The following is a 17,662-nucleotide window of genomic DNA, read 5'->3' as shown; positions in this document are numbered from 1 at the left end:
TATCACCACCTGTATTAAATCACTCGATTGCCTTGGATGCTGAATGATGCAAAAATAATGCTTTTATGGCCTTTTATAAAATAAAAGCTCATTTAATTAAACAATACATGAGTCCCAGCTATCTGCTTGGCACTTTGTGACATGCCAGAGGCATTCTATTATAACAGGAAGTCCCTCATTTCCAGAAGTCGACACTGACTGAGCAGGGAATGGTTCTCAAGGGGGGTCCAATATCAAAACTATACTAAACAGTATTTCCCTTTTTCATGCTCATTCTCTCACAAATGTGGAGTTTTCCAAATGGTACATGATATGATGTGTAATGAATAGGAGTGGAATCTGTGCTTGTGTGTTATGGTGTCTTAAAATTTTCTCCATTTTAAGGTCTAATTCAGTAAATTTAAATAGGTATAATCCACATTTAAAAAAAAAAAAAAAAGCTCTTTGGGGTCTTCCAGAATCTGTACGAATATAAAGGGTTTTGAGACCAACTTTGAGAACCACAGCGAAACAGAACCGATGCATCCCTTTAGCAACAAAGAATACACAATAAATGACAACGGAGATTACAGTGTGAGGTTTGGTCCCAACCAGAACGTTGGGAACCCACTGTTGTGTGTAAAAGGAGATGTCCAGGACAGGGTGAGGGGCCAAGGTGCGCAGGGAGTCTCCGCAAGGGTACACACCTCCTTCGCACTCCATACAAGAAGCTGTACATTTTTCTCTTGCTGATCAGGGATCTTATCAAAACCAGGGCATGGCTTGGACAAGACAGGAAATTTTAGGGCGGCCTCTCTGAATTATGTTAAAAGTCTGTCCATCATTTAGTAATAACTGTAAAGTCTGACCTAGGAGCTAAAGTATCAGCTTCCTCACTTTGGGGTGGGAGCTAGGGAGGTGGGGGGCGTGCAAGGCAGAAATGGGCGGGAAAATTACGAATTAAAGAAAGAAGGGCAGGCTGTAGGGGGAGGGGAAGAGGCAGCGCAGGGAGCCAATGAATGAGACCGAGGCTGCAGCGCGTGCGCCAGCCCTCCACATGCGCAGGCGCACGCCTGGCGATCTCGCGGGAAAACAACCGTTGCCTGTCTCGGCGTTGTTTGGAGGTGGGGGGAGCGGTGGAGGCGGGAGTGAACTCTCGCGAGAAGAGGCGGCAGCCGTAGCGGAGCAGTGTGGTTGTGTGTGTCTGCGGATCCGCCGCTCTAACTGCGGACGGTTTGCTAAGCCCGTTAGTGCCCTCGGCCGAGACTCACGCCGCCGTCATGTCCCGCTACCTGCGGCCCCCCAACACGTCTCTGTTTGTCAGGAACGTGGCGGACGACACCAGGTAGGTACAGGCAGGTGCCGCGGGCCTGCGCCGGGAGGCCGCGGGCGCACGGAGAGGACCCTGGCGGCGGCGGCGCCCAGCCGGGGGAGGGGAAGGGGTGAAGATGGCGGGTCCCGCGCCCGGACCAGGCCGCGCCGCCGGCCTCCGCCGCCGCCCGGCAGTGAGGGCGGCGCCCCTGCGCTGGCTGCGGAGCGCGGGCCGCGTGGCGGGGATTTCGTTGCCCCTCCCCCGCCGCACTTCGGGGCGCCCTCCTCCCGCTTCCTCTCGGCGCGGCCAGCCCCCGCCGCTGGCTGCCGCGACCCGACATCCGCTCCCCATTGATTGGAAGTTCGCGTTCTTCGGGGTGCACGCCCCCTCGGCCCGCACTTTTTTTTTTTTTTTTCTGTTAAAGATTGCGGTGCAATAACGGGATCGAGGGAGAGACATGTGGCGAACCATTTGCTATCTTTTTTTCTTATTTTTGGTTGTGGTTATGTTTGTGGTTTTTAGTCTGTTGGAGACGTTTGGGGGAAAGAAATGTTGAAATTAATGGAGTTAAATTTTTTGAGTTAAATATTGCGAGTAGTTTTCCCCGTTACATGGAAATTCTGGTCACCCTTTGATAGGTTTAGGAAGCCTTTATCTTTAGGACGTTGACATCTAAATTAGATTAATCCGTACCTACCTTAAATAGGCTGTGTTCTCACCAGTTCCCTTAATTGTTTCGAGTTGCCTTCATATTTCACAAGTAATGTACAAACAAAAAAGAAGATGTTGGTTTTTGTTTTTTGCTAGCTTTGTGATTTTCTTTTGTCTTAACTTTAAAGAGTTAGGTATGTTTGTGACTTGTTTTTCAGACCTTATCTACCTACTATTAAGTGTCTGATCCTGTCACTAAAATTTTGTAGTAAAAATAAGTGCTTGGTATTTTTCAGAGTAGGGGAGTTGATTTGATACTGTTAAAGGAAAACATTAGCAATGCTTATATACAATCTAATGGTGGTGTACCTTTTATGAAAAGTGCAGACTGAATACAAACAAATGGTTATCATTTGTTTATACTATATATCCGTTTTCTTGTTGATATAAAATAATACATCTAATTATAAATTGGCATTTTTATCCTTCAAATTCTTGCATCCTAGCTTTCCTTTATCAAAAAGATGTATTGCCTGTACATCTTTGTATGTTATTAGTTGGCTTTTGATGTTGAGATTTAGAAAGCTTGTTTGTTTCAGGTCACCCAGGGATACAGCTGTGATCTGTGGGTCGTGGTATTAACCACAGTCCCTTTCATTGATTGAAATATTACAGAAATATAACTATTGCTTACAAAGAAGCTCTTTTAAGGGCGTGAACATAAAAATTTGAGGTCTTTTTATGATGTTTTAGGTCTGAAGATTTACGGCGTGAATTTGGTCGTTATGGTCCTATAGTTGATGTGTATGTTCCACTTGATTTCTACACTCGCCGTCCAAGAGGATTTGCTTATGTTCAATATCCTTTCTTCAGATGGCTGATTAGTGAGGGGTGTTGAAGTTTGAAATTCAAGTTTATGTAAGTGGTAACATCTAAAAAGTAGTTTTTTTTTGTCCTCTAATAAATGTCTTATGTCTTCAAATTTTTGAAAATTGATTCTGACTCACACATTGCTCTTACTATTTCTTAAAGTTAATCCAAAAATAGTAATATTTAAATTCCCATTCATGCTGCTAAAACTCAAATCAATGATTATATGTGATTTAAATTTGAATACACTCTGGTTGCTACCACTTTTAATGTAAGTCAATTAAAAGTTAATATGTTCTTGTGCTTAGCAATTAAAGTTTGGTATTCTTGTTTGTTAATTTGAATCACTTGATCAAAAACAAATTGTATAACAATGAGGTAAACTTCTTTAATATTGTCCCCTAATTTGCTGTCCTCTGTTGTTACCTCAGAGAATGTAAAGCTGTACAGTTATGGCGACCCCAAAGAGAAAGCATGAAAGAACCTTTAGAGTAGAGTTCAACACTTAAGGCAAGTAGACAAGCCAAAGACCTCTTAAGGATCAGGCTTGAAGAGAAGGGAGAGTTTGGGAAAAGAAAAAATAAAGAAAAGCTGGAAGAAGGACAAGCCTAATGGGAGACAAAGCCTCGCTTTATCTACAAAAGGGGGAAAAGGTTGTTTTTCAAAGTTAAAGATAAAGCCATCTGTCATATTTGGCCAAGCATCTCATGACAAGTCCTTCTGACAAGCACTTAAAGAGTTAAAGGTCAAGATGAAGTTGAATGATGGCCAAGATTAAAGGAGTCATACCTGATGTATCCTACAGAATAACTATTTTCTTTTTTTTTTTTTTTTTTTAATGTTTTGTAAGCAGTTAATTTTCACAATTATTCTGGTTTGGTCTAGTGACAAAACCTGTAACTTGATTTGTGTGGGCCTTTGATGTTGTGATTGTGGTCTTGTATAAATGCACTCTCTCTTAGCTTATCAAGTTAAAGTGTAATAGGCTGTAAAAAATTGTTAAGAATCAATTCAGCATATTTTGGTTTTGAACCAGGTGGTCAGATACCACAGAGTAGCAGACAGTGCTCTTTGGGGTAGCATGAGGTTCTGGGGTCAAGCCACAAAGCCCTGCTTAAAGGAGAGACAGGTGCATGCACTGGGGACTGCTTAGAAACAGCTCTGGTGATCTTGTAGGGTCAGATCTACTAGAAATACTGTTTATTTGTAGATTTCAAAGTGGCTCCTGGGGAGACACACAAACCCTTAACTTCTGGAACTTAGCTCTTTGTGAAGCCTATTGGCCCTACACTGCTTTAGTACACATGATCAGTTGGCCCTGAATGGGTTGCACAAGGCCTTCTCCCTGGGTACCTAATCAGGATCTATGGGAAGTTGGTCCCTGACCTAGAGTTTCAGGTGACCTTACTTCCTCCCTTTAGTGAGATCATCTCCCTGCAACAACAAAAGTTTGGGCTGTGGACCTCAAGCTAGAAGAACTTCTCACTGCTAAAATTCAGTGAATCTCTCGAAACTTAAGTTAGCAGAGTCCTAGTGAGACTTATGTGGAAAGGCCGAAAGCTACCCCTGCCGGGCCAGTGATCAAGGACAGTTGTGGGAATTGGTTGCAAAGCTCTGTTACAGAGAGGATAATAATTATATCTGGTTTGGTAAATAAAGATGGACGTGCATTCTGGCATATAATGTTGACCTGATTTTACCTGGTTTGGGATGGCCTGGGAACCAAAGTCAGCAGTAATTAGACTTAAGAATGTGTTATACTTGAGCCAGAAAAAGTGGGTCATACAAAGGAAGGTACAGGAGAGTGATAATTTTTATATATACGTATTTAGTACATCTTTATAATCTTTAAAATAAGTAAAAGGAAATAGCAGGCTTATAAGTTTCATTTTTGGAAAGACCATGAAATACACATTTCTCTATGACTGGCATCAGAGTGATACTTGGCTGCCACTACTGCTGCTTTCTCTTCTATCTCACTCCATTCGCAATTAGCCTTCTGTTCCTATTCCTGGCTTACCAGGTAAAGTAGAACCTTGCCATCCAGCCCAGGATTCTATTTTTAAGGATAGCTCCAGAGAGTATGCTCTGCTCTCACTAATAATTTTTATAACTCTCTATGTAAATCCTTTTTAAAATTGTTATGTTCTTTGTCTCAGGTTAATAAATAAAGTATTATACCCATTAAGCGAGCTTACTCCTTTTTAGTTTAGAGCCAGCCTGGATACCGTGAGGGATGTTCAGTTATAGTATTCAAGATTCTAAACTCCCCATCAGCCTTTGCCTTTTCATGTTGAAAGCCCAATCATTCGTGACTTGTGAAAACCTCTCCTTCCATTTAACCTACACATAATGGCCTCAAGAAGAGAGAGCTGGAAACCTGCTGCAGTTTTTTAATTCCTTTCAGAACAAAAAGTGGGAAGTCTAGTGAGGCAGACCATTTAGTCTCTGGAATAAAAGAATACTAGTATCAGTGAGTGTGTCACTTTTGGGATGTTTTTTAATCAGCTCTCCAAATCTGCACTGTTGTATTCTGTTTCAAATTTAAGCAATAGAAATGTGCAATATAAAATAGCCATTTAAGGATAGAATGAAAATATGTGCCTGAACCTAACCTAGCTCCCTTTTCAAACCTTTTGTATCAAATGCTACCTTGAATGTATACTTGGCTTCTGTCAGAATGGTAGTTTTAGGAAAGGAGCTAGGTTTGGACAGAGTAACTATATAAAGCCAGGGGTTCTTAGGGTTACTGCTGACATGAGTGGGGAGGACAAGACAGTGTAGCTTCTCAGATCAAAAATGAGTACCAGCAGTTCCTGCTTACAGCTAGTAAATACTATCTTGAAATTCTCAAGTCAGAAACTAGTCCTAAACCAATTTCTTTGCTGGAAGCTGTATATTTAGTATCGTGGTTAGGGCTTTCTAGTCTAGAAGTCCTTAATAGCGATTTGTTATTTCGCAATAGCATGCTTTTACAGTCTGTGCATGGATGTAATATGCTTGTGGTATGTTGATTGTCTTCAGTATTGCCTGACTCTGTCTTGATACCCACAAGTGGCTAGCGTGCCAGTCTTCCCTGTGCAGTGCATGGAAGACAACTACATGAATTAATAGTGTTAGATATATCTGGAAAAAACGCAAAGTATGGAGTTAATGCTTCATCTCTTGTAAGGTAAGGCATATTCTGCTTGCTTACACAAGAACTATTGGCATTTTCTTTTTTTCATTTGAAACATGAAAAACAGTATTTTGGTTTTATTTTAAGAAATTTTTGTTTTAGCATACAACACAGAACTGACATATGTTGTTTTTTTTCTTTTTCTTTTTTTTTTCTTTTTGGTCTTGTTTTGTAAAGTTCTTAAAACTCAGGAAAACTTTTTGCTAGGAAAACTTGGTGATTCAGCTATAACATGTTATTTCAATAATAACTTTACAATATATATTCACATGTGTTTTCAAAACCGTGCTTTAGGAAATCTTACAAGTGCTTTATACTGTGAAATGTTAATGGCTGAATCGACCAACTAGTGAGTGGGATCTGATTGATTTTCTAAAACAATATTGGGAGATTATTATTTGTTCCAGACTTACCAACTGAACTTTCATTCATTATCAAAGTTTGCAAAACTTCCCAAGCCCCTTAACATTTAGCACATTTGAGGATGTTCGTGATGCTGAAGATGCTTTGCATAATTTGGACAGAAAATGGATTTGTGGACGTCAAATTGAAATACAGTTTGCACAGGGGGATCGGAAGAGTAAGTACCCTTATGCCTAACATATAATATATTATTTTTAGCCAGTGTTCTTGAGATTTTAAGTATTTAAGCAATTTGTGTATCTATTCAAAACACTGTTTTTAAGAAGATAGAATATCTTGAATATTTTATACTTTTCAGATGGATTACAAAGTTTAAGTGTAGTTGTAGCTAGGTTGTGGAGATCAGAATGCCTGCAATATGTTTGAACTTTTCAGAAAATTGATCATGCAAGGCTTAAACCAGATGCTAGCTGCATATTGATAAAGTAGGAGTATGATAAAATAGAATCAAATAAACCTGGGTTTGAATTTTGGCTCAGCCTTTATGTTGTCTTGGTCAAGATACTAAAAGAGATTAAAATAGCTGCTGAAGAGGAGGAGCACTCAAGTAGACACAAGGTATTGGTAATTCTCCAGTTCTTGAGTTGGGTAATAGGTTCCTGGCTATTCATGGTATTACTTATATATACTTATACCCATACAGAAAGTATCTGCTTCATAGAATTGAATGAGATAATACAAGAACTGAGGATTGCCCAGGGGTGTGGGTGTGTATGAGGCAATTAGTGTTAGCTCTCTTCCACTTTTCTTTGTCATGATCTCAGAACTGTAATTATATATTACTGAATTTTAATACTACACATTGTTCATAGCCACCAATAAGTATTTTGTTGTTGTTAATTGTGTTCCTAAGGAATGGAAGCCATGGCAGGGATAATTACAAATCAGTTATCATTCAAAAGCCATTTGTATTTTAATTTGGAATTTTAAAAATTGTTTTATGGTGTGGATTCCTAAAGTCAAAGAGTTGGCATGTCTTGGGGGGTGGGGGAGTGGAGGTGCATTCTCTCTGTTGCCCAGGCTAGTGTGCAGTGGATCAGTCATAGCTCACTGCAGCCTTAAACTCCTGGGTTGAAACAGTCTTCTGATAGACTTCTTAAAAATAAATACATACCTTTTCCAAGATTAATATTCACAAATTAACTTGACCTAGCCCAAGAAAGAAATGAAGACTAAATCACGTCCTGGGTCTGTGTCTAGCACCAAATATAGAGACATCTCTAAGACGGATTCCAAAACACATGCATTTCCCTTGGTTTAAGAGAAAGGATGCAGGAATCTTTTTATTTCTTGCAGACTTCAATGCTAAGTTTTTAATATTTCTAAATATTTCTGTTCTATGTATTTCCTAGCACCAAATCAGATGAAAGCCAAGGAAGGAAGGAATGTGTACAGTTCTTCCCGTTATGATGATTATGATAGATACAGACGGTCTAGAAGCCGAAGTTATGAAAGAAGGAGATCAAGAAGTCGGTCTTTTGATTACAACTATAGAAGATCTTATAGTCCTAGAAAGTAAGTGTGATGTGTAACACAGTGATTTGTTTTAAAAAGATTGTTAATTTTTTTACCTTTTTGTGTATACTTTTAATTATATCCATTGAATGCTTCATTGAGACTAAAAATATTTTAGTGTTTCATTTTAAAAGTTTTATGGTTTCACATGTAATTTGAAATTTTGGCTCTTTATAAATAGACATGTGTCACTGTTTGCTTTTTCTGATATGCTTTTTAGCAGTAGACCGACTGGAAGACCACGGCGTAGCAGAAGCCATTCCGACAATGATAGGTAAATAACTTTGCTTTGAAAAAACTCATACATTTTTCAATTTCAGAGTGAACTTTTGCTCTAAAAATATTAATAACAAATTTGATTAATATAGAATCTAATTTTTACTCTAATTATATCTCTCCTCTGTTTTGAAAGATTCAAACACCGAAATCGATCTTTTTCAAGATCTAAATCCAATTCAAGATCACGGTCCAAGTCCCAGCCCAAGAAAGAAATGAAGGCTAAATCACGTTCTAGGTCTGCATCTCACACCAAAACTAGAGGCACCTCTAAAACAGATTCCAAAACACATTATAAGTCTGGCTCAAGATATGAAAAGGAATCAAGGAAAAAAGAACCACCTAGATCCAAATCTCAGTCAAGATCACAGTCTAGGTCTAGGTCAAAATCTAGATCAAGGTCTTGGACTAGTCCTAAGTCCAGTGGCCACTGATAGTATAAACTATGATAATTTTTAGGCATGTATCATTCATTTACTCATAGTTTGGTTTACTTAAATTATCAGGAATACAATGTTGCAATGATGCTTAAAAACACTTGTTAGTTTTCCCTGTACCAGGCAATGGTTATAATTAAAATATGCTGTTGAGAAGCCACTCTTAAGAGTCCAGTTTGTTTAATGTTATGGGCAGCTACCAATTTGTGGTGTCTCTGTATATTTTTGTAAAGATTCTCATTTTTTATGCTTGAAGTATTTGGTGAAAAGATGTTGGTTGACCATAATTTGCAACATTGTCTTATTAAAAATAAACTTTCATATTCATATTTGGTAGAACTGTTAACCTAGAATGTAGCTTGATAATAAGATAGAATAATACAAAAGTGAAGTTGTAGCCACAGTACAACACTGACTGCTCAGACACATTTAGGTTCAGGGTGGACCTTTATGTCTTGGCAAGATGTCTAGGCCCCTGATAATAGTTTATTTATGATGCAGTGTGGAATAGTTCTTTTGTTAACCTCACTGTCTTGGGGAATGATGCCAACTGGGTTATGTAGTATTTTGAGGGAGGTGGAGTTTTTGACTGAAACATGGAGCCTTCACTGCTTTTTTCTGGTTTCTATGAAGATTTGGAACACAGAAAACATCAGAAAAACTCACCTTAAAATTCGAGCAGGCCAATGATGGCAAAAATAATTTTAAGAGGAAAAGGGTGTTCTTATGTAGTTACGCTAAAATTTAAGGAATATTGTTGACCATAATATTGCTTAGTTTTTTTACTGCTGTTAGAGGCAAGTAAATTGTTTCATAGTAGGTTTTGTGTGTGTGTATGTATGTGCATAGTGTAAAAGAACTGAATTTTGATGCTTAAAGCACTTGGCTTGTGCATTTGTATCAAAATTTGCCTGCCTCTTCATGAGGGAGATTTGCTCTTCACATTTCAGTTTATTTAATATAAGGCAAGTTGAAAGACAACACTCTCATTCTAGGTGATTCTGTGGTGCCATGAAATTTAAAGTAGTTTTCAAAAAGGATTAGTCAGTTTTAAGCAAGAGTCACATCTCTTGAGATTTTGATTATCAATGTATAGTACCCAACTAAAATGAAGAAGTAATATCCTTATCCATTTATAATTTCTAGTATTTCTCTGAAAGATCGTTTTGGGGACAAAGTGACTTGACATGTCCAGTCTCATTTCAGAATTAAAAGCTGGCATCTTTAAAAATCTCAGATTGCTTGCTTGCAGATATAAGTAAGAAATTACAGGGAAACGATTCCTTTTAGAGGATTACTTTTTCAATTTTGGTTTTAGTAATCTAGGCTTTGCCTGTAAAGAACAAAAAGATGGTTTTTAAATACTGTTTGTGGAATGTGTTTAAAGGATTGATTCTAGAACCTTTGTATATTTGATAGCATTTCTAGCTTTCATTTCTTTACTGTTTGCAGTTAATGTTCATGTTCTGCTATGCAATCATTTATATGCACGTTTCTTTAATTTTTTTAGATTTTCCTGGATGTATAGTTTAAACAACAAAAAGTCTATTTAAAACTGTAGCAGTAGTTTGCAGTTCTAGCAAAGAGGAAAGTTGTGGGGTTAAACTTTGTATTTTCTTTCTTATAGAAGCTTCTAAAAAGGTATTTTTATATGTTCTTTTTAACAAATATTGTGTACAACCTTTAAAACATCAATGTTTGGATCAAAACAAGACCCAGCTTATTTTCTGCTTGCTGTAAATTAAGCAAACATGCTATAATAAAAACAAAATGAAGGAAATAATGATTAACTGGAATTATTATAGTATTGAATATGATTCTAAAATAACAGTGGAAACAGTCCTTTGTAGATTCAGGAATATTTTTAATCAGTGTCGCACTAGGCACAACTAACTTTTACTTAGGAAATGATAGCACTTGCCAGATAGCTACATCTTTTATGTAGTACTTAAGAATTCATTATGTAATGTCAAAGTTGTTTTATGATTTGCTCATTAAGCCTCTTGGGTTAAATAACTATTAAGAGGTTATTTGGTAGTATTAAGATATATATATTAAAGTGAAATTTGGGTTAGCTAAATATAAGTTTATACTTTATTGGGTGGATCAGTAATTCCCACTTCCTAAACAAGATGCATCAGGTCTTCTGTTTATGGCATGATTTTAAATTCTTGTTCATTGAATGTTGGTGAGTAGTAATTAATGTGTAACAACCACTTGGGGGAAGTAGGTGAGGTGTTTTGTGATTTGAATTTGCTACTTCATGACAATTATAGTATTTATGATTTGCCAGACACTTCAAAAAGCGTTCTGGTAACTCATTTACTCTTCATAAAACCCTATGAGAAAGATAATTTTATTTCCCTCATATTGCTGGTAAAGAAACTGAGGCGCAAAGAAAAGACTGTTAAAGGCAGAGGCAAGATTTGAGCCAGGCCTGGTCCTTAGATTTGTTTGTTTGCAAACTATAATTTGAGAGAAGTAGATTGAGGAGATAGCCCACTGAAATTGTTCTTAGTCTCTGTGTAGAACTAGAAGGTCTGATGTTTTCATTTTATTTTCTACTCGTGTCACCTTATTTTTAATCTCAGACTATTTTCTTGAGAACCTTATATGTTGTTTCTAAAGTCATATACCTAACAGCTTCAAAAGGTTTATAATTGAACCCATGATGGTTAAGATCCTACAGAAAATTGGTGACGATCTTTACATAGTGTTTTAAGTTAATTTTGGGTTACGTAGTTGAGTCCCACACTTACTGAGTACCTACTGTATGTCTGGCACTGGGCTCAATATTAAATAGATTGGTCATATCAACACTCAAGTGAGGGCTGAGACTTCATCTCTCCTTTTACTTAAGATCTCTGCATTTTTTTTTTTTTTTTGAAGCCAAGTAAGCAAGAAGAAAAATGAGAGATAATGCTTCAGTGAGAGAGGAAAGGTGCTACATAGAGTATGCGCTATTAAGTTACAACCCAGGGAAAAGACCTGGGAACTATTGTATTATTCTCTTGAAAATTTGGCCCAGTAAGCTGCTACATCCAGTTCAACTAACAAAATCCTGTATACCACAGAGAAGAATAAAGAAAACCAAACTGACAAACATCCTTCTTTTATTTAAGACCAAACTGCAGCTGGAATACCCAGTACAGTTCTGCTTACTACACTTCAAGAAAGATCTGAAAGCGGAAAAAGAACCAAAGAAGGGCAGTTCAAGCGACCAAAGGGTGGGTGGAAGGTGCTGCAGTATGAATACTGTACGAATATTTTGACTCTGGTCTGAAAAGATAAAAGAATGTTATCGAAAACTACATGGAATAATTGAAGTCCCTTCAAGTTTGAAAGTAAGCATTTTAGGACAAATAAAAGGAAATTCAACTTTGTACTTGTGGAAACTAATCCCTAAATATGAATAGGTTTATATTGATTCATGGGTAACAGGTCCAAAATAAATTATTGGAAACTAGGATGTCTGGATATCAAGGAAGACAGCCATAGTCTCTTACAGTGCCTCTATTGGTCTGTCTCAAACTGAATTGGGTGGGGAAAGGTGTGGTCCAATATAAACTTCCTTGGTTATCTCTTAAAAGTCAGTTCCATTTTCACCATTATTGGCAAATCTTGCCTTTATATTGGTGCCAGTGTTTTTGCTTAATCGTTTGCTTTGTTGGCATCTGAGTTTACTTGTACGCCACATGCAGTTTACATCTTCTTTTACTCTTTCCCAGGTAAATTCCAATTATACTTGACATCCAGCTAAGAGGGCCCATCTCTTCTCAGTTCTTTCCTAGTCAGTATGTTTAGCAAATATTTATTGAGCCCTTACTGTGGGCAAAACATTGTACTGGATAATTGGGGAGAAAAATAGATAATTCCCTTATTCAATAAATGTCTACTGAGCACAATCTAGTGAATCATTACAGTATGGCCTCATTGTTTTGTTTGAGGTGTATTCGTAACAATATTTTACACCATTCGTATCTGTAATTATAAAACCCAATATACTATCAAAAATAATTTTGTGGTTATCTGCCATTTAAAAGTATCCAGTATTTTCTGTTTGCATCCATTAATACGAATAATGAAAAGATGATGTTTTAATCTGTAATAAACTGGTTTATTGTGCAGTGACTGTAATATACTAGAATTATATTAAATTGTTAGCTCTGCCTCATCAATCACATATTAGGAAATAGTCCCCAAAATAAGTATTTAACTTTGCATTAGATATCAAGGAGACTCTGGGTGCTATAATTAGATTATTTTGAGGCAGACAGAGAGCTGTTGTCCCAGCTGATTTAGTATGTTCTGTAATTGAGAAAATGTTCACCAAATTATACTTTTTAGTGATTTACATGTACATTTTATAGGGGACATGTTCTGTGTATAGTGAATAAATAACTTTTATAGTATCACAAAATGTTTTGGATTCCTTAGTTCCTTACTAGGATATGAATGAAGTCTGTTTACTTATATATTGACTCCATCACATATTTGATTTTTGTCATATTTTTTCCATGTATTTAAAACTGTTCATATAAAATTATTCATCTAAAAGTATGGAAATGGAGTTTAAGCCTTTATAATAATTTTGAAAATATAGCATAAATTAACATAACTTAAGGGAGGTGTAAAATGGAGGTATTTTAATTCCTATTTTATTTAAAAAAATGTTTTTCTTTGGAGACAGGGTCTCACTCTTGCCCGGGCTAGATTGCAAGGAAGTCATCATAGCTCACTGCAGCTTCCAGCTCCTGGGCTCAGGCGATCCTCCTGCCTCAGCCTCCCAAGTAGCTGGGACTACAGGCACACACCACAACACCCAGCTATTTTTTTTTCCCTCCTCTTGGTAGAGACAGGATCTCTTTATTGCCCAGACTGGTCTTAAACTCCTTGGCTCAGTTGATCATCCTACATTGGCCTCCCAAAGTGCTAGGATTACAGGTGTGCGCCACTGTCCCTAGCCCTGTTAAAAAATTTTTTTTGAAACTTGCTGAAGATCACACAAGTGACAGATCCTAGGTTAGGGTCCATAATTTTTCACCTGGTTCATCTTTATTGCTGTTTTTTTGTTTTGTTTTTTTAATCAAATGAGAAAATGTTTTTATAGCTTTATTTTCATGGAGATAATAAAATTGATACAGAATCTAGAGTTTACTTAGAGCAAAGATGACTATAGATTTAATTGCAAAAGGTATTTTTGTTTCATGCCTTTACATAATCATTAACATTGAGGTGGTGGTTCTTATAGTTTGAGGTTCTTTGTATTTTTAAAAATAATATGTAGAGTTCATAAATGTTTTGCCCTCTACCTCCTTCCTCCATTTCCTTTTGAATTAAGGTTAGACGTTCAAGGAGGAAGAAATAAGTTGCATGTTCAATTGAGATTTTGTTCAAAAAATATTGGTGAATACATATAAGGACAATAACAATACTTGATAGTTCTCTAAAGTCTTAATAATATAAATCAGAAAAGGCCCATGTAGTTTTGGCAGCTGTTAAATTAGAATGAACTGCTTTAGGGTGTTTTCTGTGTTTGTTTCCATTTATATTCATTGCTGTTAATATTGACCATTTAATGCCTAAAAACACTCCTGGGAAATGGGTACTATTCTTCCCATTTTACAGATGAGAATATGTCTTTTGTGTAATACCTACCATATGATAGGCTTCCAGATTACATTGTTCATTTCTCACGTTACACGATAATGGTTAACTTTTCTGGGTGAGAAAGAGTAAATGCAACCCAAGGTCTCACAGCTGTTGTGGCTCAGAGACTTTCCAGCCTGGTTTTCTAAATTTTAAATCTCTGGTAGAGATTTTTCCATAGTATTACATTTTAACCATGTTCGTGTTTACAAAGCCTGAGATTGGCATTCTACTAAGAGGAGCATCAAAGGTTTTAGAAATCCCAGGAGTGAAGTGTTCTCATTTTAGATGGTGATGACTTGATAAATAAGGTGAAGTAACCTGTTTGTCTTCAATTACTGACATTTACAAGGCAGTCTGCTAGTCACTGTGGAAAAGTTCCTTTTCAGTTTTTTCCCTTGCCCTTTCCTCTCACAGTATTGGTTACTTTTCTTATGTTTGTATTTGTAACAGCTGTTCACCCTTGTATTAAATGATGAGGATTTTTCTTTTTTGGAATAAAAAGCAAGGCATGTAAATTCATTTCATTGAGAATTGACAGTAGTTTGTAAAGAAGTAAAAGGCCTTTGTATCTAGCTCTTTGCAGATCACATTTTTTTGAATGCTGGAGTGTGAAATAAACTCGTCTAGGAGCAAACATATCTTGGGTTTTTTTAGGTTTTGCTCTCTTAGATTTGTGACTACCTGGGCCTATGAGAATGCAACTAAAACACTACGAAGTGTGTGAAACTTATCCAAAACTCTTCAATTTTTTCCCACCTTGTGCTTGTTTAGGGGAAGACAACTTATCAGAATTAAGTTTGAGGATAGGTTATGATCTGGATTCCATTATCCTATACACTGCCATCAAAAAGATAAGACAAATTGAAGTTGCAGCATTTATTGAAGGCTCACAGTATGGCTGATTTGAGCAGCCCTACATGATAGGTTCTCTGTACCAGCTACTTAAACTCCTGTTACCATACTTTTCTGTAGGCTAACCACAACCCTACTGGTATCTTTCTATTATGAGATGTTCATATCCTGAACCCTTTATTCAGGTTACCCTTAAGCTATTATCATTTTTATAAGTAATCAAGAGCCTTGGCCAGGTGTGGTAGCTCACACCTGCAATCCTAGCCCTCTGGGAGGCTGAGGCAGAATTGCTTGAGCTCAGGAGTTTGGAGACCAGCCTGTGTAAGAACAAGACCTCATCTCCACTAAAATTAGAAAATTAGGAGGTTGCCTGTAGTCCCAGCTACTCAGGAGGCTGAGGCAGGAGTATGTCTTGAGCCCAGGAGTTTGAGGTTGCTGTGAGAGATGATCATGCTACCTGGGGTTGAGAGTGAGACTGTCTCAAAAAAAAAAAGCCTTTTCCATTCCCACCCTCCATTCTGTGATCACTTTTACCCATCGAGTCAATCCCAAACCAAAAATTTCAGTGTACAGATCAAAAACTAACAATGCCTAAATTGGGAACTGTTCAATCCAGTGAAATTCCAGTGCAAATTAAAGAATTTGGCAATCCTTGGTATTGTTGTTCATAGAAATATCACTGGAAACCTAACAGGAAAAAAATGAAGACCTAAATGTTGGTTGTACCCTACCTTCAAATCAATCGTGTCCTACAGTTTGCATGAAAAAAAAATACAGCCTTGCAATGGGATTACTAATGTAGAATTTAAGGAATTATTCTTGAACTAGTTTAAGCTGCCCTTATTTGGAACCTATTAGAAAGTGTGCGGTGGTTGTGATGCTTTTCTTCCAAAGGTCCCCTTGTGTAGAGTATACTTTCATTTATCAAATATTTAAAACACAGGGTTCTTGAGGACTTTTTCTGTGATTTTCCTAGTACCTAAGTCATTTTAGAATGTAGAAAAAATAATAATTAAAACCCTGCTTTACTCGACTTTCAAAAGCTTTGTGAAATTTTGCGAGTGTGGTCTTTTTTTTAAACTGTTGGTACTACTGGGAGGGGAGCCCCAGGTAGTTGCCTAATTGTATAGCTGTCAAACTAATCCAAATACCTTCTTTACCAGCAAATTATTTGCCTCTTTTCAAACCAACAGTCTTAATCACATTTTAAATTATGAGTATTGTAAGAATATTAGGCAATTATAACAATCTTTTAAATAAAAACAAGCCACTGGGGAGAAAAAACAATTTTTATTTTTAAATTTCATGATTCAAATTTGTGTTATGTACATTAAGTACTTAATATAAACTTTAAGATACCAATATTTGACTTGGGCGATATTCCTATGAATTTAGTTGGAGAACTACAAAAGCTACTCTGCTTATAAACATCAAAAAAAGTGCCAAATTAGAAAATAGGACATTAATAATCCAAGCTTTTTAACTGATACTCATACTTTTTAAACTTGCGATTAGGTTAAGCTGTTACATTTAGCATTTACCCTTACAGTTGGTAAAACATGTTATCAAAGTATTATGCAAGAAATTACATCTTCTGCATAAAGTAGTCCCCTGGGTTGCACTTATTCTTGACAAAAAACCAATGGTACCACCTTACACTAAGCAGTCTTTGTATCACAGGTTGTAAGAATTGGTGAAACAAAATGAATCTTTAAGGGACCCTTTAATAGTTCATCTTTGGGCTTAAAGAAGGGGGGGAAATAGTCCCATACTGCATTTTACCTCTTAAAAATAAGAAGTGTTTTAGCAGCTTAAGTCTGTTTACTTGTAATATAAAACTTATACTAGGCTTTACTTTGAAATATAGTTTACAACCAATACAATTATACACACTGGCACTTTAGCACAAGGGCAAACTTTAAAAACAAATTATTTTTGGACCTTTAAAATTAGGCCATAGTATAAAAAACAGTCCATGGTCTTATATTCAGCAAATTTATACTAAAATAATTCTATTTTTGTAGGATAAAGGCCAAGAAAACTTCACATATGCTATAAGTTTATTACATGTATTTACATGGCTCTTTCTTCCATAGGTACTTAAAACTTTCACATTATACAACTCCCCACTTAAGCAAGCTTTGCAGGGATGATGAGGCCAGATCACTGTCAGAATAGCTTATGCAGTGCTATAATACAAAAATGTATTTTGAAAGCTATTCAGTGACCATTAAATACTGTTTCTATAAAAAATGGTTTTGGTGCATTTGTTAGCAGACACCTATCCATGCATTAAAAAATAGGGCCATCAGGGTATTTTGTGCCTCGTTCTAGTAAACCCCAAGTACCCTTTCCACATCCACCACTGCACAATTTACTAAAATGCAACTACTAAGAAAAATTCACATTTTCTTTTGGCAGTGCATCAAGTTGTTGGCGTATTACTGGTGTGGCTGTTTCTAGTATACTGAACTTTGAAATGTTCAACTAGTTTTCCATCTCTGCACTTCTTAGCTA

The 17,662-nt window shown here is 36.8% G+C and overlaps 1 protein-coding gene across 8 annotated transcripts; it reads left to right on the top strand.

Annotated features, from left to right (window-relative positions):
- The first annotated feature begins 1,103 nt into the window (after positions 1 to 1,103).
- SRSF10 (serine and arginine rich splicing factor 10) lies at positions 1,104 to 12,026 on the top strand. Of its 8 annotated transcripts, XM_012750672.3 has the most exons (7): positions 1,104 to 1,324; positions 2,696 to 2,800; positions 6,467 to 6,570; positions 7,766 to 7,928; positions 8,149 to 8,202; positions 8,341 to 8,442; positions 11,764 to 12,026. In XM_012750672.3, the coding sequence occupies exons 1-7, from the start codon at positions 1,260 to 1,262 to the stop codon at positions 11,822 to 11,824; spliced, it is 654 nt and encodes a 217-aa protein (XP_012606126.1). In that variant the 5' UTR covers positions 1,104 to 1,259; the 3' UTR covers positions 11,825 to 12,026. The 8 variants fall into 8 exon arrangements, with proteins under 8 accessions (XP_012606126.1, XP_012606123.1, XP_075851162.1 ...); XM_012750669.3 differs by lacking the exon at positions 8,341 to 8,442 and having other exon boundaries at positions 8,152 to 8,202; XM_075995047.1 differs by lacking the exon at positions 8,341 to 8,442 and having other exon boundaries at positions 8,152 to 8,202; positions 11,531 to 12,026.
- The last annotated feature ends 5,636 nt before the right edge of the window (positions 12,027 to 17,662 follow it).

Source organism: Microcebus murinus, chromosome 2 (assembly GCF_040939455.1).
Source record: "Microcebus murinus isolate Inina chromosome 2, M.murinus_Inina_mat1.0, whole genome shotgun sequence".
Lineage (NCBI taxonomy): Eukaryota > Metazoa > Chordata > Mammalia > Primates > Cheirogaleidae > Microcebus > Microcebus murinus.
Note: the sequence above shows the minus strand (reverse complement) of the source record. Positions and strands in the feature narration are given on the sequence as shown.